This window comes from Xenopus laevis, chromosome 6L (assembly GCF_017654675.1).
Source record: "Xenopus laevis strain J_2021 chromosome 6L, Xenopus_laevis_v10.1, whole genome shotgun sequence".
Taxonomy (NCBI): Eukaryota; Metazoa; Chordata; class Amphibia; order Anura; family Pipidae; genus Xenopus; species Xenopus laevis.
This window is the reverse complement of record NC_054381.1, coordinates 75,052,185-75,076,222: the sequence shown is the minus strand read 5'-3', so window position 1 is coordinate 75,076,222 and position 24,038 is coordinate 75,052,185. Positions and strand designations below refer to the sequence as shown.

General features: G+C 38.8%; 1 protein-coding gene across 9 annotated transcripts in view; it reads left to right on the top strand.

The window, feature by feature from the left end:
* The window catches only part of LOC108718510 (catenin delta-2), a 757,810-nt gene that overhangs the window by 144,436 nt on the left and 589,336 nt on the right, over positions 1–24,038 (top strand). For all 9 annotated transcript variants that reach the window (XM_041566188.1, XM_041566184.1, XM_041566181.1 and 6 more), the window contains exon 2: positions 19,498–19,631. In XM_041566188.1, the coding sequence (XP_041422122.1) occupies positions 19,498–19,631 (134 nt within the window). The remainder of the gene's footprint in view (positions 1–19,497; positions 19,632–24,038) is intronic.

Here is a 24,038-nt window from a genome sequence, read left to right as displayed (position 1 = left end):
GACTGATCTGATTCTACCAGGGGGAGAGGAACTTGTGATCGCCACTGCGGGTCACGAAAGAGTGCCGTCTTGCCGGGCGGCTGATGTGACTCCTACTACCCCCTTGCTAAAGTCCGAGGGTGAACAAAATATTCTGGCGTGTCCTGCGCTTTTGCCTCTTAAAGTGTCTTCCCCAGTTTCAGATGTACCAGGGGGAGATTTGGATCCCTTACTAACAGTTGAGGATCCTGACTGTTGGGTCCCTGGCACACCCCAAGAGAACTTTCCAGAAGGGGTGTGGCACGTGTTAGAGCCTGATGCAGCTTGCAGGCCTGAAGCTGCTCTTGTATCCTCAGAGGAGGAAATGTTTCAGCCGTTCATATCTAGCTATGCTGAGTCTGATGTTTCGTGGGAGGTGAATTCAAATCCTGAATTGTTCCATGCCTCAGCAGAGGAGAATGTTGGAACTGACCAGGAGCCTCTTGTGACGATTTGCCCCAAAGATGATCCTTTGCCCCGCAAAGTATTGCTCAGTGGCATGGGACCTCATGGGGATTTAACAGTGACTGTCTATACAGCCCTAGCTGTTCCTGCACCACTTCCAGTCCTTAGTTCTGATGTGGAATGGAGGAAGTTTTCTTTTGGCAGGTTGGGGACTATTGCGCCTGTTGCACCAACCATCCGAGATCCTCCAATCCTGGAGGATGAGGAGGACCTGTTAGAAAAGTGGATCTCTGCCAGTGTGGACAGTGATGGAGTTTCCACATTGGACCTTCCGGCTCAGGTCAGATGTCAGAGCCGACGATCTGTGGCTAGTGAGCCAACAAAGAATGTGTGCCCCAAGGTGACCGTGTTTCAAACTCTTAGTGAGCCAGGAGAGAGCATTCACGTGTCGGAGTTGTACCATCACGAGTGGGGTAAGATATCCCTAGAGAGGGAGGAAGGACTGGTTGCTATTATTCCTGTTGTTGCTGATGACTCCATCCTCAAAAGAGCCCCTGGATGGGAAGAATATGAAGAGGAAACTCCCGAAGCCGTGTCTGAGCCAACACCTTCTATAGAGAGACCTTCCAGCTTCACTGCACCTCCCATCATTGGCCCTGAGGAGGAAAAAGATTTTTGGGTGCTGCCAGGACGGGCAGACCCCAATGTATTCACCTCTGTATCCAGAGTACAGAGGGTGATAAATTTTCATGTTCATAGAACTTGGGGATATTTCATGCCCTATGCACCACTGTGGGTGTATGAGAAGGTGGCGGCATCTTATGAAAATTGGCTCATAGATGAGATTCTCCGCAAAGAAAAGATGCACCACAGTTGCCTTACCAATCCTGACAAAGTGAGGAGAGAGAAGGATTGGCAGTATCTGCGTTCCATAGAAAGGGAATGGTGGTATGGCCGCACCATTTTAAAGAATGCCGTGAAAAGCTGTGGCAAGTATAACCCCACCAAGTACTTCAACTTGGAAGTCTATTTGGGAGATGGACAGTGGGTGGACAAACCCCATCCCAAATACTACATCCCCTATGAAGATACCAAGGCAAGATTTCTTCACATGATTTAATCTGCTGATACTCCATTGGGAGTTTGTTTGTAGCTATTTTTTTTGAGCTATCTGCCTATTTTCCTGTCCCTTCAAGGTACTGAACTTTCTACAGGGGAAGATTGTTTTTCGTTTTACTTCAGTTGGAGTTATGCCCAAGGACTGTTTTAGGTAATACCTGTCCGTTGGTAGGTTCATCCAATTTCTCCTAAGTGCATTTTCAAAAAGGATTGTGGGTTCGAATGTTTGATGGACTAGAATACTGATTGTGTTTGAACTGCAGTATTTCTAACTTGTGTTCTTTTATAGGTGTACCAATAAAAGTTTACCTGTTCATGAAGGAAACTGTGCTATTGATATGTTTTCTTTCAGTTATGCCATTGTACCTGGGTTTACTCAGGAGAGTTACCCCGAAGAGGTTATAAGGTAATGGTGTAGTAATGCAATGTGTTCTTTGAAAAGGTTTCTTGCATGATGTGCCTTAACTGCTATATTTTCAGTATTGATTCTTTGAAGGTTCCTTGCCGGGACGGAAGGAATTCACCAGGGGGAGAATGTAGGGATGTGAAAATCTTAGACACCCTTACACTTTATTGACAGGCCCATCCCTAGCTATTTGGATACCTAAGTGGGTCCTAAAATACAGTTGGGAGGGGTATTGTGCTCCTGTCTTATGTAACCCTTGCAATTCACACGGTGACCTGAGTGGCGCTGTGCCAGAGTATAAAAGGTTTAGGAGCCATGTGCTCTAGGTCCATTACTTTAGCCCAACCAAGCAGGCTGGAAGGGAATGGGTAGTGCTGACCCTAGAGCCCAGCATCCTAGTAAGTAGATAGCTATACTTGTTCATAGATCACTCTAGGAGTGATAGAGAGGTTAACTAGTTGAGCAGCTCAAGGCTCCTACGAGGAGATTAGTGGGATTAAGATTCCCGGGTAATACTGACCCAGAGAGGGACTAAAGTGTTGAGATTAGGGATGGTAGGTTTCCCCTAAGAGCAACCAGGAGTTCCTGAGTACGGAAGATATATTAATACCCACACCTGTTGCAACTACTCTCTGCTGTTATTCCCTGGCCTGTGGGGATTCAGCCTATGCGTGCTGTGAGTATAAGCTCCTTTAATGCTGCTGTGGTATTTGATGCTCCATTGTGGATAATTGTACTGATCATCTTCATGCTCTATTGTTCAATAAATATTCTTTTGGTTTACGGTTAAAGAACTACTGGCGCCCATCATTGTGCTATTGCACCGAGTTACAGTTGCATTACATCCTTCCTCCACCTCGTTGCGAGGGCTTGCCCCTGAGAAAGAGAGCTCATCTGTGGTGAGAGTCCACAAAGGAAAGTAGCTATAACTGCTATATAAGAGGCAGTTTACTATAGCGCTACAAAACAATTGGCAACATGGGAGCATTTTGTTGATGAAGAATAGGGATGTCGCGGACTGTTCGCCTGCGAACTAATTCGCGCGAACATCGACTGTTCGCGTCCGCCGAATGTTCGCGAACGTCGCGCGACGTTCGCCAATTTGGGTTCGCCTTAGCTGGCGCTTATTTTTGACCTCTCACCCCAGACCAGCAGATACATGGCAGCCAATCAGGAAGCTCTCCCTCCTGGACCACCCCTACACCCCCTGGACCACTCTCCTTCCTGCAGCGTTTTTTCATTCTGCCTGTGTGTGCTTGGAAGAGCTAGTGTAGGGAGAGAGCTGGTTAGTGATTTGAGGAACAGTTGATAGTAACTTTGCTGGCTAGTAATCTACTTGATAACTGCTCTGTATTGTAGGGACAGAACTCTGCAGGGATTTGAGGGACATTTTAGGTTAGGTAGCTTTGCTGGCTAGTAATCTACCTTCTACTGCAGTGCTCTGTATGTAGCTGCTGTGGGCAGCTGTCCTGCTGCTGATCTCTCATCTGCTGACTGCTGCCTGTAACCCAATAGTCCTTGTAAGGACTGCTTTTATTTTCTTTTTTGTTTTTTTACTTTGCTACTATAAGAGCCCAGTGCTATTAGTCTAGCTGTGTTGGGGAGTGGGACTGGTGTGCTGCTCCTCCTAGTAGTTCATCACTACCAGCACCAACCAGAGTCAAAATTGTTACAAAGTATCTTATTTGCACCTGTTAGCTGTTCTGAGCTCTTTGCCAAAAGCTAATTAAGTTAGCTGTTCAGTTCAGAGAAAAGAGGGACTTTCCAGTACAAAAGAGGGACAGGGGGTTGAGTGGTCAAAAGAGGGACAGTTGGGAGGTATGCAAGTGCCACCTAGCTGTGTGAGCTTTTTCACATTCTGTCTAAATAACAATAATAATTCTGTGTCCGTAAACATCACCTGAGTGATACAGCAGCAATAATATATTGTAATATATAATATCCGTATCCACTACTGTATACGTTGCCCTTGCAGGCATTGTTTGCCCAGTCTTTAACCAAGTGCCACCTCGCTGTGTGAGCTTTTTCACATTCCGTGTCCAGAAACATCACCTGAGTGACGTAGTGTGATTTCTGCCCTTTACAGCACAAAACGCAGCGCTGTGTCAACAATGTATTTTTCAGATACATTTTTGCCCTTGATCCCCCTCTGGCATGCCACTGTCCAGGTCGTTGCACCCTTTAAACAACTTTAAAATCATTTTTCTGGCCAGAAATGTCTTTTCTAGCTTTTAAAATTCGCCTTCCAATTGAAGTCTATGGGGTTCGCGACGTTCGCGAACCGTTCGCATTTTTGACGCAAGTTCGCGAATATGTTCGCGAATATTTTTTCCGCCGTTCGCTACATCCCTAATGAAGAACAGTTGTAGATAGTGGAAAGGAGCTTCTCTAACAAAGTAGGGCAATGAATTCGCTATTGTTGAGATAAAAATGCCTTAAACACAATATAAATTTGTTAGTTTTGTGATTTTAAAAAATGTTGCAGTGCAGCAAGTTTAGTTATCACAATTTGTAATCTCATCATCATCATTATTTATATATCGCCGGCAAGTTACACAGTGCGGACAAGTTACACAGTGCTTTACCATAGTTTATAACAAACGGGGAATAATTGGTGAATAACAAACAAGGGTTTACAGAGTACAATAGGATTAGAGGGGCCTACAGTACATGCGAGAGTGTACAAACTAAAGGTTAGGGCACAATTGAGACATTGGGATTATAGAAAAATGTTGTGATTTATGATACAGCAATGATTGATTAATTAAGGTACATTGAATAAGCTTCTTTAAACAGTTGGGTCTTTAAGGAGAATTTGAAAGTTTGGAAAGAAGGAGAACGTCTGACAGCTCGAGGCAGAAAGTTCCAGAGAAAAGGAGAGGCCCGAGAGAAGTCTTGTAGACGAGGATGGGCAGAAATGATGAGAAAAGAAGGTGATGATCAGATCGAAGGTTTAGTGAAGGAGTGTATTTGGAGATCAGTGATAAAATATAGGGAGGGGCTTCACTGTTAAGGCCCTTAAATGGAAGTGTGAGTAGTTTGAATTTGATTCTAGAGGAGATTGGAAGCCAGCAAATATGCATATGGGAGTAGCTGATTGTAAAAACTATAGTCTTTTCAAATAATTTGTATAAGTTCTATGGTCAACAAACACCACTCACAAGGTGATATGTAAGTATATTTAAAGGGATCCTGTCATCGGAAAACATGTTTTTTTCAAAATGCATCAGTTAATAGTAATATTCCATCAGAATTCTGCACTGAAATCCATTTCTCAAAATGTTCTTAGATCTACCAGGCTGTTAGGGAGCTGCTATCTGGTTACCTTCCCATTGTTCTTTTGTTTGGCTGCTGGGAGGGAAAAGGGAGGGAGGTGATATCACTCCAACTTGCAGTACAGCAGTAAACAGTGATTGAAGTTTATCAGAGCACAAGTCACATGACTTGGGGCAGCTGGGAAATTGACAATATGTCTAGCCCCATGTCAGATTTCAAAATTGAATATAAAAAAATCTGTTTGCTCTTTTGAGAAATGGATTTCAGTGCAGAATTCTGCTGGAGCAGCGCTATTAACGGATTAATTTTGAAAAAAAAATGTTTTCCCATGACAGTATCCCTTTAATGTGTAAAAATGTGTTACAGAAAATACATACAAATTAACAGATATCTAGCCAGTCAAATGCTCTATTAAAACAGCCTACAAAAATAATACAAAATATGTATGTATCAATATGTCTAGTATAGGTCAATCTAAAAAAACAACTGGACTTGCTGAGTAATCAATGAAGACGTTTCACTACTCATCCAAGCAGCTTCTTCAGTTCAACTGACTGGTGTGGGAAGTTCTCGGCATATAAACTCTTCCACTAATCCATTTACAATGGCACATTGTAACTCTTCAAAGAGGTGACATCTGAAGAAACTCACAGAGGTTTTGATTCTGTGTAGTTGTGATAGGATTATCCAATGTGTCATGGAACTCCTAGATACAGGTGTTACTTGTGAGAGTTGCATGAATGGATGTGTGAAGTGTTCTGAATCCGCCGGGGTACAGATGTTAGAACAGCATTGTATGTAGCAGACAGGTGGTGTCGAAGGCCCCCACCTCTGTTCAGAGATGGTCTCTCCACCTTGACATGAATCGCCTCTTTCACGCCTCGTTCAAACCAGCGGTCTTCTTTATCCAAGATTTGGACCTTGCTGTCTTCAAAGGAGTGTCCCTTGTCTTTTAAGTGTAGAAAGACAGCTGAGTTTTGCCCTGTAGAGTTCTCCCTCCTGTGCTGAGCCATTCGCTTGGAGAGCAGTTGTTTTGTCTCCCCAATGTATAGATCTGTGCACTCCTCGCTACACTGGACTCCGTATACCACATTGCTTTGTTTTTCCTTTGGTGTTTGATCCTTTGGGTGTACCAGTTTTTGTCTCAGTGTGTTGCTAGGTTTGAAAAACACAGGGACATGGTGTTTGTTGAAAATCCTCCTGAGTTTCTCTGAAACTCCAGCTACATATGGGATGACTATGTTTCGCCTACTATGTGTCTCTGGGCGGTTATTTCTATTGGTGTTCCTCTTGGGCTTGGTTGCTGCTGTTTTGACAAAGGCCCAGTCTGGGTAGCCACACGCTTTCAAATCTCCTCTGAGATGTTTCTGCTCTTTGTCTTTGGACTCTGTATCAGTTGCCACACATTCCGCCCGGTGGTGCAGGGTTCGAATGACACCCAGTTTGTGTTCCAGTGGATGGTGGGAATCAAACAACAGATATTGATCCGTATGAGTGGGTTTCCTGTATACTTCCGTCTTCAAGTTACCCCCCTCTTGGATACATATCAAACAGTCCAAAAAAGCAAGTTTGTTATCGTGGACATCTTCCCTTGTGAACTTGATGTTATTGTCCACTGAGTTAATGTGTTCTGTAAAGGCCGCCACTTCATTGGATCTGATTTTAACCCAAGTATCATCCACATACCTGAACCAGTGAGTCGGTGTAGTTCCCTGGAAAGTAAGTAAGGCCCTCCTTTCCACTTCCTCCATGTACAAGTTTGCTACAATAGGAGAGACTGGAGAACCCATTGCACAGCCATGTTTCTGTCTATAAAAAAGGTTCTTGTACTTGAAGTTTGTGGTGTTAAGGCACAAATCTAGCAACAAACAAACTTGGTTGGGACTGAGCTTCGTTCTGTTGCTGAGGGTGTTATCATGTTGCAGTCGATTTCTTACAGTCTCAATCGCCTCTGTAGTAGGTATACATGTGAACAATGAAGTGACATCATATGATACCATTGTTTCTTCTGCCTCTAGTGTAACACCGTGAATCTTGGTTACAAACTCTTTGGCATTCTGGATATGATGCACTGTATTGCCTACCAACGGGGCTAAGATGTTAGCCAAGAATTTTGCAATGCTGTATGTCACTGAATTTATGCTGCTGACAATGGGTCTTAGTGGGGATCCTTCCTTGTGTATCTTGGGGAGTCCGTATAAGCATGGTGTGGCTTCCCTGGGATACAGACGGTGGTATAAAATTCGATGAATGGCTTTCTGCTTTTCAAGTTGTTGTAGGCAACCGATCACCTTTTTCTTGTAACCACTGGTTGGGTCTTTCCCTAAGGGTTCATATGTATTGCTATCACTGAGCAGAGTGGTTATCTTGCAGTCATAGTCAGTTGTGTTGAGCACAACTGTGCATCGCCCTTTATCTGCTGGCAGGATAGTGATGTTCGGGTCCTTACTCAGAGAGCTGAGTGCTCTCCTCTCTTCTGTAGTAAGGTTAGAGGGAGGTGTTCTGGCACTTGACAAAGCAGCTGACACTTTTAGCCGGAGTTGTTCTGCTTCTTCATTTTTCAAGTTATTATTTTTGATAGCAGACTCTGTGACTGTGATGAGTTCAACTACTGGTATGTGTTGTGGTGTCACTGCATAGTTTAACCCCTTGGCTAACACATCCTTTTCAGGCTGGGTTAGTACCCTATCTGATAGGTTCCTAACCCAAGTGTCTTTGGTGTTCTTTGGTGTCTCATCTTTCTGCCTCCAGGTTAGTTCTTCAGTCCTTTTCCAACTGCTGCTTCGTGACAGTAATGTGGTGAATTTGCTTATTTGTCGCTCCTTACTCTTAATGTGTTGGGCAATCTGTGCATGTTCAATGAACACAACCACCCTTTCCAGAGTTCCATCAGGCAGTTCTTTTGCCAGACTCCATTTTAGATGTTCGACTTTCTGCTTAAGGGCATCAATGGTAAAGTTGATCTGTCTGACTCGTTCATTTAGTAGATGTTTTTGGGCTTTTTGTAAAATCTTGTTGCATGACACATTGGATAATCCTATCACAACTACACAGAATCAACACCTCTGTGAGTTTCTTCAGATGTCACCTCTTTGAAGAGTTACAATGTGCCATTGTAAATGGATTAGTGGAAGAGTTTATATGCCGAGAACTTCCCACCCCAGTCAGTTGAACTGAAGAAGCTGCTCGGATGAGTAGTGAAACGTCTTCATTGTTTACTCAGCAAGTCCAGTTGTTTTTTTAGATTGACCTATACTAGACATACTATGACCTGGATGAATGAAAATCTTCATAGTCATATGTATCAATATGTTGCATAAATGTTTTGTGTGTGTCTGTATTGTGTGAGAGTCAGTGTGTGTCTGTGTATGTGTCCAGTGTGAGCCAGAGCAAACTTCTCTTTGTCCAGGGATATATTCAAAACCTGTGGGATATACCTCCCCCAGCCTACCCACATTCCATATGTTTCCTGTAACCTAATCCCTCCAGACTTGAGGAACAAATGGAGCATGGGAACCAGTGTGTGAAAGATGTGTGAATGACAAGTCATGAGTGCACAAATGAAACATATTCAAACGTAATTAATACTGGAGTATAACAATTTTTCCAATACCCAATATTTAACAATTCCCCCTTTGCACATTTGACTTGCTAAGAACATATTATCCCATAGTCCTTGAAACTACATCCCAAAAGACATCCAGAAATGTTTTCATATTTCAAATGTCTGATGCAAATAACATAACATAATTGATTTAATATCATGTAATGAGATGGTAAGTAGTGATAATTCACCAGAATTAAAAATACCCTAACTATATTCTAAAGTTGGTTCCATCCTGATAGCACTGTGTTTAGTTGCAGTTGACATTGAATTCTTTATCACACCTTTCACGATCTTGCAATAAAATGTGTCCACAAACATCAAAAATGGAAAATTAAGAGCTAAGTACTCTGTTCTGGGAGTCACTTTCACGAAGTTACAGTCATTTCATTTCTTTTGTAACACAATATATGGCAAACATTGCTCCTGTGATTGATGACAGATGTGTGTCCTTTGCCTATTCAGAGGCTTCCCACAGCCCTTTGGTCCAATTGGACTTGGCAGATGTAAGCCTTGACTTCCATAGTTGATCAATCACGAATCATCTGTATAGAATCAGGGAATTGCACCAGTACATGTATTATCAATGCCATTTTTTAATGCCCCTGGTCACTTTGCAGTTACCCTGATACAGAACAATCATATTTTAGTCAATACAGTGAAACAAAGGTGTATCTTGAATAAGCAATAAACACCACAGTCTTTGGCAGGCTCTTGGAAAACTGCAGACTTTCAGTAATGGAACCAGACAAAGGCAACTTTAAAAAGATTGAGACACTTTGTAAAAAGTTCTTATAGTTCAGAATGAAAATAATTTTTCATGAAATTATTGATATCCTTCAGTTAAGTCATCCTGAATCACAGTCCGTATTACAAACCACTTTACTTCTGGAACCTGCACTTCTCCTTGAACGATGGTGCTCCTCTTCCATTGTCGATTGTCTCTTTCATAGTCTCACAATAATTTCGTCCATTTTAATCTATATCTAGTGCAAAAACAGCACTTATTTATTTAATCTAAACTACTATCACTGTCTTACCATGTCATTCTTATGAATATTATATTATACTGTATATTAAATACATTTCACATTCAAATAATGTCCTCCACAGTGAAATCACGTAAACCTTTTGCAAATGCATAAAAACTAAATATTAACAAATATAAACTGTGTCTTCACATTCCGAATGGAAAAAAAAACCATTCATATAAGTCCATATAAAACTAGTTGTCCAGTTTTACCTTTCCTTAAAAATGCTGTAAACAATATCTATTTCCTGATTTCGGCACAATTACATGTGAAGGAAAACATTATTAATATGTGTATTCAATTAATTCCAAACTTTAATTTTACTTTGCACAGCAGATATATTAGACATGGAAACAAACAGTTCTCCTATTTTTGCAAATAGTTGTGAGACCATACATTGTCCTTAAATATCATATTTGTAAGAGGCAACAAAGTTAATTGTTTTCTCTGATGAAAGCACTTTACTGTTATCTTGAGGTCATCTTGTTTTCCTTAATGTTTATAAGAATGATTTCAAAACTGATTTAGAACACCTATAATTTATACCATATAATTATCACATCTCATAAAAAAATATATGTCCCACTGTTCTCATGAGCTTTAATTACCAAAGGTCAACTATGTGACCTCATGTCATTTGATGCCAAAACCCATCTGTTCAATACATTTTTAAAACTCAAGGTGTCTAACCAATTATTCAGATTCCTTGTTATTAAAACAAATAACTGTATATAGTCAAAATAAATGTATTTTATTTTGTAGACCACCTTAAACATCAGTCACAGTTAAATGTACCCTCAAGAACACTCAAATGATATCCAAGTATGATATAAGTGTTGTATGTTCAAATAAATTGCTATTCCCAGCATTTGCCCCATGCTTTAATTAATCCTGTCTGCATAAAAATTGACCGTTGTTCAAATAACACATCTTAAAAATGTACTTCAAGGATGACATTTCTATAACACTATCTTTCTAGATACATTTCGTACTGAAATTATCGAATGCCTTGCTGAACTACACATCTCTGCAGGAAACCAGTTCAAGGTTTTGACTACTATGATATTAATACTACAGTAGTATGGTACTATAGGTTAGATTTCTGACAATGTCAGAACAAAGGTTCATGGACATTACTTTTTCCCTGTAAAAAAACAACTCAAGCATGACTCCATACCTCACAATAATAATAATAATAATCAAACAAACCTAAACTTATATATTTACAATTGATAATCTTTCAAAGAAAAATAATAATACAAATAATAATGATGGATCCATATTCATAACTTTCATGGTTATTAAACATATACATCTTACAATATATCTTTGACAGTTTCAAACATTTTATCACATGACTGGCCAGGTCATATGATAATTCAAACTATCAAAGGTTTATAAGATGTATATAGAGTACTCTTTCAATTCATTTTCCTTATCAATACATACGTTTTCATGTATGTTTATTAAAAAAAATGCCAATTCATTGACCTGCACAGGATTTCAATATGTGCACCTAAAAAAATAAAAGTTATGCATAGTGTAGTCAACTAAGACCAAATTAGTTGATGTTAGAGTTTATTACATTACTACCATGCAAACATGCTCATGTTAGTCTTTACATTTTCCAATGTAAAAATAATTTTCACACAAATCTACATATCATGAATGCTTTCCCCCTTTATGTACTACAAGAAAGCTTCTCCTTTATATCCTCTTTATCCATGATGCTTTAATGTGGAAAAGGAATCCATATCCTACAATAATCATAAACAAGTTAGAGCACATTTCATTTAACAAACAAAATGTATCTTTTTAGCATGTATATGTCCTGTTACAAATCACTCAGGGTCTAAGCTTTAGCCTTTACTTTCTTGTGAATCCCACTAGCAAATAATTTTGTTCCCATGCTTCCTGCCTCCTGCCTCACACTTAAATTTGCAATCTTTTTCTGTTAAAACATGGGAAAATATGTGAAACATACTAATCCCATTATATACTAGGCTGTATTTGATCTTTTAGCTCTGTACTTATTCAGGAAAGGTAAGTGAAATAATTGCATCATTGGCAAATATACCAAAAAATCACTGTAATTAGTGTCCCTAAATTTATTAGCAATTTACATGGAAATATAATGCAGTATTTAGGAAATAAGAATTGTTTATCCACCCCAACTTCTATACTGTAAACATATGTTCATTACATAAACACCATGTTCTGGTTGAACAGTTGTGCGAATCACTCCCTGGTGTAACCTGAGTATTACCAGTGTGCCCTTTAGAGCCAAATCTTACAATTTAGAATATTCAATGTATAGATTTATAATTTGGGAAAAACCAAGTCAACATCTAAACATTTGTTAACCTGATTTGATGAAACATCAACATCAGTCCAACTTGAACTTTTATGGATATCACTATTTAAGATATTTAGATCAGTGGAAGCAAAATATCCTCTTTGTTCTGGTTAAAAAAAACAAACATAACATGACACCCAAGGATGGGGATGGGTAGATTAGAATCCAGACAGGAAAACAGTGCTGGTGCCACAATGCACCAAATTGATTTGAAACTTACAAAAAATCATTCTCAACTTGCTCACTGTATTTCCTTTAAATCTTCCCTATCTTTCTTATAACCAATACAATATTTGGCTATAAAATATAAAAAGTTACCTTCTAATGTTTAGGTCAGTGTTTTTCAACCTGTGTGCCGCGGCACACTGGTGAGCCGCAAACTAATGTTAGGTGTGCCGCTATCAATTTGAAGGCCGAAGTGCGCGGACCTTTCACGTGACGTCACGTGACCTGAGCGGGCAGAAGAGCCGTGCCTGGGTTGGCTGATCAGGGAGGTCGCTGGCTGCACTGCGCGCAGCTTCGATGTGAAGGCAGAAGGCAGAAGTGCACGGACTGACAGGTGAATGGCTAGTGCTGTTATCAAAATATTAAGGAAGAAGACCCTGTGGCTTAGCCATGCTGTAATAAGGAGAACCATATTTCTAGCTGTCTGGCTGCAATGCATGAGGCAGAAGGTTGTCAGTAAGAAAGTAGAAGGAAACATATATGAAAAGGCCAATTGAACTTTTACCTGATAAGATTTTCCAAAGCAGGGTAGCGCTGCCCTCTATTTAAGCTGGTAGGGGCAATAGCGTGGGTACCCGGCATAGCAAGCTTACCCTGGCCTTGAATGATGAATGTGAGAATTCTCTCACGAACACAGAGATTAAATTATTTTTTTATTGTGTTTTTTTGTAATAACAAAATAATAATAAGTGACCTGCTTCTCCCTTTGCACAGTTGCTAGCTGAAGCACCAGATCTAGTTAGTTAGATTTGAGATTTGATTATCAGTATTGTTTATTTATAAAACCCCAACGGTCTTGGCAGCAATTATAAAATATTTGGGGGAGTGTTATTACAAAAAAACACAATAACAAAATAATTTAATCTCTGTGTTCGTGAGAGAACTATTGCCCCAACCAGCTTAAATAGAGGGCAGCGCTACCCTGCTTTGGAAAATCTTATCAGGTAAATTTAGGTTATATACAAAATATAGCTTCTACTTCAGAACCTATACTGCATATAGATACAGTTTATGCTAGACAATAAACCATGATATAATATTGATATTTATAATTCCACTGACAAAATAGCTATTTAATAATCTTAACCTGGCATTTGACTAAAGAGGGAGTTTGGAGTCGAAGATATGCTACAGTATAAAACAGTTAATACTTCTTTTTCTGTGCTATACAGTAAAACACATTAAACAGTTAAAACTTCTCTTTCTGTGCTATACAGTAAAACACATTACAATCATGACAGTTTAAATTACTGCATATTTCCATGTAAATATTACTTTCTCAAAAATTGTATCCAATCATATTTGTTTACTCACACTTTCTCAAACCTTTAAAGAATAAGTACTAACATTTCTCTTGCCCTATTCAGTAATTATTCCTTGTTTTGATTAACAAGGAGTAACTTCTTTTGTCTTCCATCCTGGGTCTTTTATAACAACAGACTGGTCTATCCATGGGACATTGGGAGTGGCCATTCTGTGCATTTAGTTGCTTTGCCTGAACTTGTTCATTTATCAGCCCGGAATTTTTATCAGTATGATATATTTTCCATTTTAAACGTTTCATACGATAACACCTTTTTTCATAATGCCCAAAACGATGACAGAAATTACAAGTAATATATTTATGTGTTTTGTCTTTACGTAACTGGCATATATCTCTGATCACATGCTTGTTTGTGGGGTCTGAGCTCTGCAGTACAAGATGTCTCCTATACTTATCAATGTAAGTGGCTGCTTCTGTAAGAGTGTTAAACATTGAAGCACAGACCACAGCTCCTGTATCTAAGTAGTAAAACTTCTTTACAAAAGCTCGCACCATTTCTTCAGGAACTTGATTTTCACCAATACCCATAACTAGCCTATATATTGCTCAAATATACCCATAAATACAAATGGTTCATCATCTATGGAGGTCTTAAGATCATTAAGCAGTGCAGTGTTAAAAAACTCTTCTCCATTAATTATATAATTAAGCTGCAAAAGCCTCTCCCTTCTTGTGCCATATATTAGATTCCCATCTATATCAATCCCTGGCTCAGTCACTGGTATTGATAACCTATGGGAAATCTGTATTGGCACCTGAAGTTTAAACACTTTGTTCTTTTGTTCCTCACTTAAATCATATTTCTCTATATGAGATTCAAATAGATCAGAAATCATGAGGACATTTAACTTGGGGTTGAAATGTGGAATCTCTTTCGCAATTTTAAACAACTGTTTATTCATTTTTAATTGCAGTTTTGCCCTGTCATAGTCTAATTCTGGATTATTGAGATCCAGAACAAACATGGATCTCTGCAAAACTTTTGCAAAAAATTTCTGACAGTCTAAGTTCATGCTTAGAAATTTCCTCAGCCAGACAATCAGTGCTAACTCTGTCACATTCTACTTCTCTCTTATCTGGAGTAGTAATCTTTTCTACATCATTTTCCTTCCTCTCTGAGCACATTAACGTATGAAACGTTTTCACTAATAGCATTACATTCTGAATTTTATGTTTCAATCTGGAAAATGAAATATCTTTTTTCTCTACCAACACATTAGCATTCATCATACATTGAGTATATAGATCTGACCATATCTCTGCATCAGACATAACACTATGAGGCATATCAAACTTGAATTTGCTCTTATTAGCCAAATTATCAAGAAAATCCATACTCACCGGAAAGCAGAATCTTTCTCACTGCGTCCGCAATTATGTCAATGCCTGTAATACTTACACAAAATACTTCTAGGTTCTTTTACTCATATAGACATCTGGAAGCCTTAGTTCAGCTACACCCTCCTGTCCCCCTTTGAAGATGACAGAATATGTATATGTCTAGTGTCAAGGTCTATAATCTGACTAGGCTCGCCATCTGTAAAAACTATAGTCTTTTCAAATAATTTGTATAAGTTCTATGGTCAACAAACACCACTCACCAAGGTGATATGTAAATATATTTAATGTGTAAAAATGTGTTACAAAAAATACATACAAATTAACAGATATCTAGCCAGTCAAATGCTCTATTGACAGCCTACCAAAATAATACAAAATATGTATGTATCAATATGTTGTATAAAAGTTTTGTGTATGTCTGTATTGTGTGAGAGTCAGTGTGTGTCTGTGTGTGTGTCCAGTGTGAGCCAAAGCAAACTTCTCTTTGTCCAGGGATATATTCAAAACCTGTGGGATACACCTCTGCTAGCCTACCCATAAGACATTCCATATGTTTTCTGTAACCTAATCCCTCCAGACTTGAGGAACAAATGGAGTATGGGAACCAGTGTGTGAAAGATGTGTGAATGACAAGTCATGAGTGCACAAATGAAACATATTCAAACGTAATTAATACTGGGGTATAACAATTTTTCCAATACCCAATATTTAACACTGATGTTGATCGGTGAGATAGATGAATGAGTCTAGCAGCAGCATTTAGAACAGATTGGAGTTGTGAAAGGTGACTTGTTGGAATACATGCGAGGAGTAGGTTGCAGTAATCAAGGCGGGAGATGATGAGAGACTAAAACAGTGTTTTGGTTGAGTCGGAACTGAGATATGGTCGTATTCAGGCAATGTTGCGCAGCTGAATACTACAAGATTTTGCAAGTGTTTGGATGTTTAGTGAAAAAGACAGATACGAGTCTAGGATAATTCCTAGGCAGCGTGCCTGAATGGTCGAATGGAAATTTGTGTTGTTTACAATGAGTGATATCTGAGGGAAAGAGGAAGATCTTGGCGGAAATATAATCAGTTTTGGTTTTTGAAAGATTCAGTTTCAGGTGGTGTGACATTCAGAAGGAGACAGCGGAGAGGCAGTCTGTAACTTGGGCAAGGATAGAAGGAGAGAGGAACTCCGACAGAGAAAGGGAACGTAGTAGAGTTAGAGAAGGCGACTTTAAAGGAACGGTCAGGCAGATAAGATGTAAATGATAAAAGAACAGTGTCACTCACGAATGCCAGCTGAGTATAGAATGTTTAGGAGGAGCTGGTGTTCAACTGGGTCAAAGACTACAGAGAGATCTAGAAGGATGAGTATGGAATAATGACCTTTAGAAGATGTAGAAGATCATTGGTTACTTTGGTGATTGCAGTTTCAGTTGAGTGTGTTTGGTGGAAGCCAGATTGCAGGGGGTTGAGAAGGGAGTTGTGAGTGAGATGCTGGATCAGGCATTTGTAAACAAGCCTTTCCAGCAATTTGGATGCAAATGGAAGAAGGGAAACTGGATGATAGTTGGCTGGAGAGCTGGGTTTTTTGAGGATAGTTATCAGTGCTTGTTTGTATAAAGATGAAAAAGTACCAGTAGAGAGCGAAAGATTAAATAGGTTGGTAAGTGCAGGAGAAAATGTATCAGAGATTGGATAAAGCAGGCGAGACGGTATGGGGTCAAGGGAGCAGGTTGTGGTTAGAGGATGCGGAGGGGGCATAGGAGTGAGTTAAATGTGTTAAACAGTCGCTGCGTTTTAGAGGATAGAGTGGAGATTAAAAAAGAGAAGTATTGTTTTTAGTTATTGATAGAGCTCAATTGGAGCAGGAAAGCATGAATTTAAAGTGCATGAAGTCAGGATTAGTTTGTGACTTTCTCCACCGTCGTTCAGCTGATCTACTACATCTTCTAAAGTACAGCGTTAAACTAGTGTGCCAGGGTTGGGGTTTAGCTGGTCGACTGTGACCGGTGGTAGAAAGAGCATAGGAGTTGAGAGCTGTAGAAAGAGCATCATTATATAGAGAAGCTGCACTATTTGGACAGGAAAGGTTGTCAATATGAGAGAGGGTCTGTGCTGATAATTGTTTCTGCATGTGTGGGTGGTGAGAGATGGTTGTGATAGTGCAGGTGAAAGTGTTATCTGAAAGAAGAGTAGGTGATGATCAGATAGAGGATGGGGAAAGTTTGTAAGGTTGGATGGATGGCATGATTGGCAGAATATAAGATCAAGAGCATGACCCTCGATGTGGGTAGGTGAGTCTGTCTACTGAGAGACCAAATTAAGTTGAGAGAGGAGTTTAGTGGTGGCAGGAGAAGCAGAGTAGTCAATGGGAATGTTGAAGTCACCTAAAAGGAGAGCAGGTGTTTCACCATATGTTTCTTTATGGAATTTGATGGAATTCAAGTACAATTGCAAGGCTTCTTCCACTTTCATATAGTTGCTCTCAGCAATGCTTGGTCATTCCCACTTCCTGTTCTGAAATTTTTTGCAATATGCGACGATTTTGCAGATTTTTTGGTTGCTGAAGTTAAACAATGGATTATCTTATGTAGCTATGAGACCATATGGAAAATAAACGTTCAAAGTATCTTCTAGAATTGTTCAACAAGAAGTGAATTACATAAAGCATTTAGCAATTCAAGTTATATGTAACTGCATCAACACAGCCTTGTTTCCCGAGTTAATGAATCAATTAAATCCACATTAAATAATAATTTATTAAATGAAGCATCAAGCAAGCATTCTACCATTTATTTTGAGAAGCTGACCACCAGAGATCACAGTTTCTGTTCAGGTTATACAGACTTATACGGTTTATACAGATTTGTATGTTTGCGAACAGTATGGCAGCACAATATTCAATGAGCATTAAAAAAATCATATAAATATATAATGTTTCCCTTTAATACCCCACAAGTGCAGATTCTTGGCATGCCCAACTGCCCAATATTTAGGCGTTTACATTAACATTTAGTAAACAATAGACTGTGATATTCTGTTGATTTTTTATACTTTCTTTTTTTTAGCTTTTTGTTCAGCAGTCTAGTTGCCAAGGTCCAACTTAGCATAGCAAAAAGCAGTGTTTTGACTTGTGAAAGAACTGTTTTTATAATGCTTTAAACTGGAGGACATTTTCTGAAGAAAAAAAATTGGTGGGGTGATTTGATAAATGGTATATATTTTTTATTTTTTTCAATTCTTGAGATGTTATTTTTTCAATAATTGTTACTGAAACCTATCAGCAAACAAGAAAGAACATAACATAGCAACAATGATCTTCCTCATAGAAATAGCAGTTTTAAAAGCTTGACTAATGCAGAGTGGTTGGAGTATGCCATATCAGGCCACTGTAGGTCCTCTTCTGCGTCAACATTAAAGGGGACCCGTCAACCAAACAAAATTATTCCAAATCCTATTTTATCATGTTAGTCAAGCAAAATGAACTTTAATTACACTGTATAAATTATTTGAATATTGTTTCCATCAGTCTGGGAACTCATAATTATAGCAACCAGGAAGGAGCCATTTTGTGGAACTTGTTATTAAGAGAAGCCTTGTATCATCTCAGAATCTTGTTTGTGCACGAGGGGACAGGGACCCAATGTCCATCCCCATGTCCTGGTTACACAATTAAATCGTTAAGAGAGCTGGGGGAATGCAGGGAGAGCAGTGACATCTAGGAAGTGCTGAATGGAAAGTGAAAGTAATTGTCTGCCCCACCTCTATGCCACTGGCATAGAGGAGGGGCAGACCATATTTGATTGACAGCTGATATTTTTAAATGCGTTTACAACAGCTATGAATGCTTTAATAAAAAAAAGAAATTGGATTTCATATTTAATTTAAAAAGGACTTTTATTATACAGAATTTTATGTCTGGGTGACGGGTCCACTTTAAGGGGCAGATTTACAAAGCTCGAGTGAAGGATTCGAATTAAAAAAACTTCGAATTTCAAATAAAGGGCTATTTTTGGAAGATACCTACAAGCATAGATGCAATAGGGAATGCACATATTGAGGCAATTTATTAAAGTGAGTTTCTAAAAAATGTTTTTTCAAAATGGTGGTGTAGACCTATGTTATAGGTCATGCTGTTTTTTATGATATATTTGCTTCATGAGTAAATGTTACTTGAATGGTTTAACAAGCATGAGCCTACAATTTAGACAACTACCAAGTATATATATATATATATATATATATATATATATATATATATATATATATATATATATATATATATATATATATATATATCTCATGGGGGAATGCTTAAACTAATTTCACATTTCATTGTCTATAATTTTACATGTTTATACAGATTAATATTTAAAAGATAATATATTTTTCCAATCATAGGAGCGATGCCTGTTCCAGACCAACCATCATGTTCAGAGAAAACCAGTTCCCTTAGTCCTATATTGAATACATCCAATGGAGATGGTTCTGAAACAGAAACAACATCAGCTATTCTTGCTTCTGTTAAAGAACAGGTATGTAATGACATTTATCTTTCCATGTACTAAAAAAGCTCATGTTATAAATAACAGCATTTTATAATATTTTAATATATCCTGAATGAACAAAAGGATATATTTAACTTAAAAAGCAGTTTCCATCAAATAGGCTGTAAGTACTTTCAGGTATCTAACATGTATATCCTGGGCATGCTATGTAAAAGGCAAATGGTTGCGTTGGCCCATCTCTTCTATTATTCATTGCGGTCACTGTTCAAGCTATTGTCTGACTAGAATACCATTTTGTGTCATTGGCAGCCCGCTTGCTAAAAATACAGTACCGAAAAAAGATGAAGACATTAAAAAAGAGAGAAGGACTTATTTACATTGTCAAAAAAAGAGGAAAGGACACATATACAGTATATATAGTCGGGTGCACACAGGAGGCAAATATAAGAATACTTGGATGCTTGGAATACTGTATACTATATTAACCACCAGAGAGAGAGAGAGAGAGGTGAGCTGGGTGATGTCTGCAAGCAGAAGGGGGTGCAAATGGTCATGAGCCTGGGTTGGGAGGGGCACCTCCCTTACATCATTTTGAAATCTGGCTCTGTACACATCCACAAAAAGCAACAATAGCCCGATTGCTTGTAAACAAACCATATACATAGCTCTGAACATTTGGAAAATGCAAAGAGGGACAAAAATATGTGGTGTGTATTGCAGCAAAAATTGTTGACCACCCCATTTTGTGGTCGCACCCCTAAATACCATGCAGGGTTGTGGCAGGTTATGGAAAGTTTGAACACATGACCGAAGTATGGCTTGATGTTGTTCCACAATTAAAACTCCCTCCCCCACTCCATAAATTACTCCGAACACAAAATCTTGGGTGAAAAGGCCGCAGCTTGTTTTATTAATAACATTGTAATAACTTATTATAAGTTAACCAAATAAACATAACAACATTATCATAACACTTAATCACATGTTGACATCTGTATACAAAAAACATTAGCCGCTGAAGGCTGCATATAACAAATACTAATAAACAATGGTTACAATAACTTCCCAATACCCTTCCTGATCAAACCTGTTAACCTGCCTAAGGCTAAGCCTCCGCCACCTACTTCCTCTTACTGTGCCTCCTTGCTCTTAAGCCTTGCCCTAGGCCTATCAATACCAACCTCACTTGAACCTTATAGCCCCCCCCTTTTTGGCTACCCCCAGTACGGGAGCCCTCTATGCAAAGTTGCGACTTACCACCCCCCCATCTCTACAGGATGGGAGGGTGGGATACTGTTGTGTCCTCTGCAGTCTCAGGTAATAAAAGGGGTTTTCCCGCACTTTCTCCATCCTATTTAAGCCTTAAGCCCCTGCCCCCTTTCCTGCTCACTCCCTCCAGACTACAAGTCCCATAATGCCTCACACCACCCCTACTATTCCACCACTACGCCCCTCAGTCGTATGCCCCTCTGTTCCACCTGTACCAGGCTCACCATTGGGCTTCTTTTCTGGGGGTTTTAGGGTCATGTTTTATTACAGTTTTGCTAATGAAGGTGAAATTGCCCTTTAAATGAGAATTCAACCATTAAGTAAAAAAAACCATACCCCCTACCCTACATAGACCCCCCTCCCTCCTCCCCCAGTCTAGCTGCTATCCCGTATAGCCTAGCTGCTATACTCTTTACTTATCCCTCGATGCAGATTCTATCCAGCGGAGTTTACGGCAGCCATCTTCTTCTCTTTGGTAGTCTTCGGGAAGTAAGTGCCATATCGGTGCATGCACAGTTGGAGCAATTTTCTGTCTCACGACAACTGTGCATGCACCAAAAGTCGTGGAATTTGGCGAAGCGCTACTCTCTTTCTGATGTTTACCGAAGAGCCGGAATATGAATGCCGTGAACTCCACTGGACAGAATCTGCACCGAGGGTTAAGGAAGGAGTTAGGGGCATTTGCCCAGGGTAGCAGCTAGGCTCGGGGGGGGGGGGAGGTAGGGTCTAAGTAGGATAGGGGAGTAGGTTTTTTTTTTTACTTTACAGTTTTATTCTCCTTTAAGCTGCAAGTAGCAGTTCCCCCAAGAGACCTGCTATCTTATTAGTTATAATTGTAACTACTGTAAATTGAGGTGCTATGTATTCTGGGCTCTCTGACAAAAGTTTATTTAATTAAGAAACATTGTATCCTTTTCTGGCATCAGTGCAGGAGATTAAAGAGAAATGTTTGACATTTCAGTAAAAAACTGGGACTGCAGGCTGAGCTGTCAAAATCAGGACTGTCCAGTGAAAATCAGGACAGTTTGCTCCTCTTATCCCAATTCTCTGCTGTAATCTGAGCCCAGAGTTACAAGTGAGCAGGCAGAGGCTCAGGCAGGAAGTGATTTCACACCAAGCTAATACTGCAGCTGCTATCCTAAACAAGCAGAGAGCTTCTAGAACTTTTTATCTTGCACTATTGCAGCTATCTATTGGCAATAAAATGCCTCTGTAGCTTTCCTTATCCTTTAACCAATACATAACCAATAAACAACAATAACAAAAAAAATATTAATGAGAAAAATATATATATATATACATTTATATTTTTTTTTTTAAGACAAGGTTTATTGAGGACCTACTAATTTAATAGCATTTTTGAAGTGAATCCATCTTTGTGTGTGTTTAGATTTGCTGCTTAGCTTACAAATGTACTAAATATTTTGCACAGAAGATGGAAGGAATATTTCAATTTAAAACCTTTCTTATGTGATTCTTCACCTCAAAAAAGATTAAATAGATCTTGAGTAAAATTATGTAAATAGCCAACAAAGCATTTAATCCAATGAATATGAAAAAAAACATTTAGGGTTCTTGTACTTTAATCCTCAGATTTTGGTCTATGTCTTTTCTTGTTCTGATTATTGTAGCCCTTTGAGAAACATTTTTTATTAACATGTTGGATGCACTGACAAGCATTGTACGTCAATTTGCACTTTTTGGTTTTGAGGTCTGTTTTTATGCATATGTTCAGTTTGCAGTTTCCAAGTCATATAGAATTTCATAAGATTATGTCACCACAAATGTGTATAGATACTGTACATTACAGTAGAATTTAAAAGGCCAACAAAAATTTATTAATTCTATTTATATGTTTGTATATTAGTATAGATGTTTTATTATTTAAAAATGCATTTGTAATTCTGCCAGTGTGGGAAATAATTGTCTGAATATTTTTTCCCAAATGCAATTTGCATCAGGGATTAAAGTTTCACATAAATGTTAGTGCTCAGTGATGCTGAGAATTAGCACCAATAAAAAAATAATGTGTGTAATGTATAGGGCATTAGAGAGTGGATACCTGATTTAGTGCTAGAGAGTATAGGAAAAGAGATAGCAAACTTTGTAAGAAAGTCCAACAGTTTACCAATAGTTTAAAAGCTATAACAAGTGGGAACTGGCTAGTCCAGTCCTGAACTTTAATTAGCAATAGAAAGTGTATCCTGGAAATATGTGGGGTGTCCCACTCTCTTAGGCCAAGGCATAGTTGGGGTGGCATATGTTTTTGGTCTGGGCCAAGGGAGAGTAGCTCCCATCCCCGCACACGAGCATTATAAAGTTTAAGTGTGTTGGTGGTGTAATGACTCAAGGGGATGTCCTTATGGGTGTTTTATTGTATCAAGGGCAATTCGTATGAGTTTAAAGGACACTAGGGAAGTTATTTATCAAAAGTAGAGTTTTAGAGGTTTGTGAGGTTTTTTATACCTCGAATAAAGTCACAACGTGAATGTTTTCTGATTTATAAAAAGACTCGTATATGAAAAACTTGAATCAGTGAATTTTGGGTGAAAACCCTGAAAACTCAAATTGCATAAGAAAAGTTCAGCATACAATGGAGTTGTAAGTAATAATTATGGTGGCAATAGACAATTAGAAACAAAAGGAAAGAAAGGGTGGCAGTTTATTTATCTTTTTTCTTCTTTTTCTTTCTCCTCTTTCACTTTTTAATTTCTCTTTTTCTTTTCTTTTCTTTTCTTTTTTTCTCTTTTTTTTGGAATGAAATCATAGAAAGATAAAAGGGAGGGTGTGGAAAAAAATGAACAATGGGAATAGGGTCAAAAGGGAAAGTTACACATGAGTTTTGACAACTTGTCAGTTTTTGAAGTAAATTTATTGTGTGTGAGCTGAGTCCAAGTCCAGCAGGTAGGTTCTCAGTAGGTAAATGGGTTGCTTAGTTTCTCAGGTTGCTCTTGTGAGAAAATGGTCTGGTATCGGGGAGGGGTCCTCTGATTGGAGTTTTGGATGGTACTAGTAGTGGGGTCCTTAATGGAGGTCTAGCATGTCTGGATTGGTGGTGGTATTCACTGAGATATATAATTGTGTAAAGTCTCCAGGCATTGTATAGATATGAGTTCAGTGTCTGGAGTATTTAAACATGGGCAAGATTTTGGGGGGGAGTTTCCG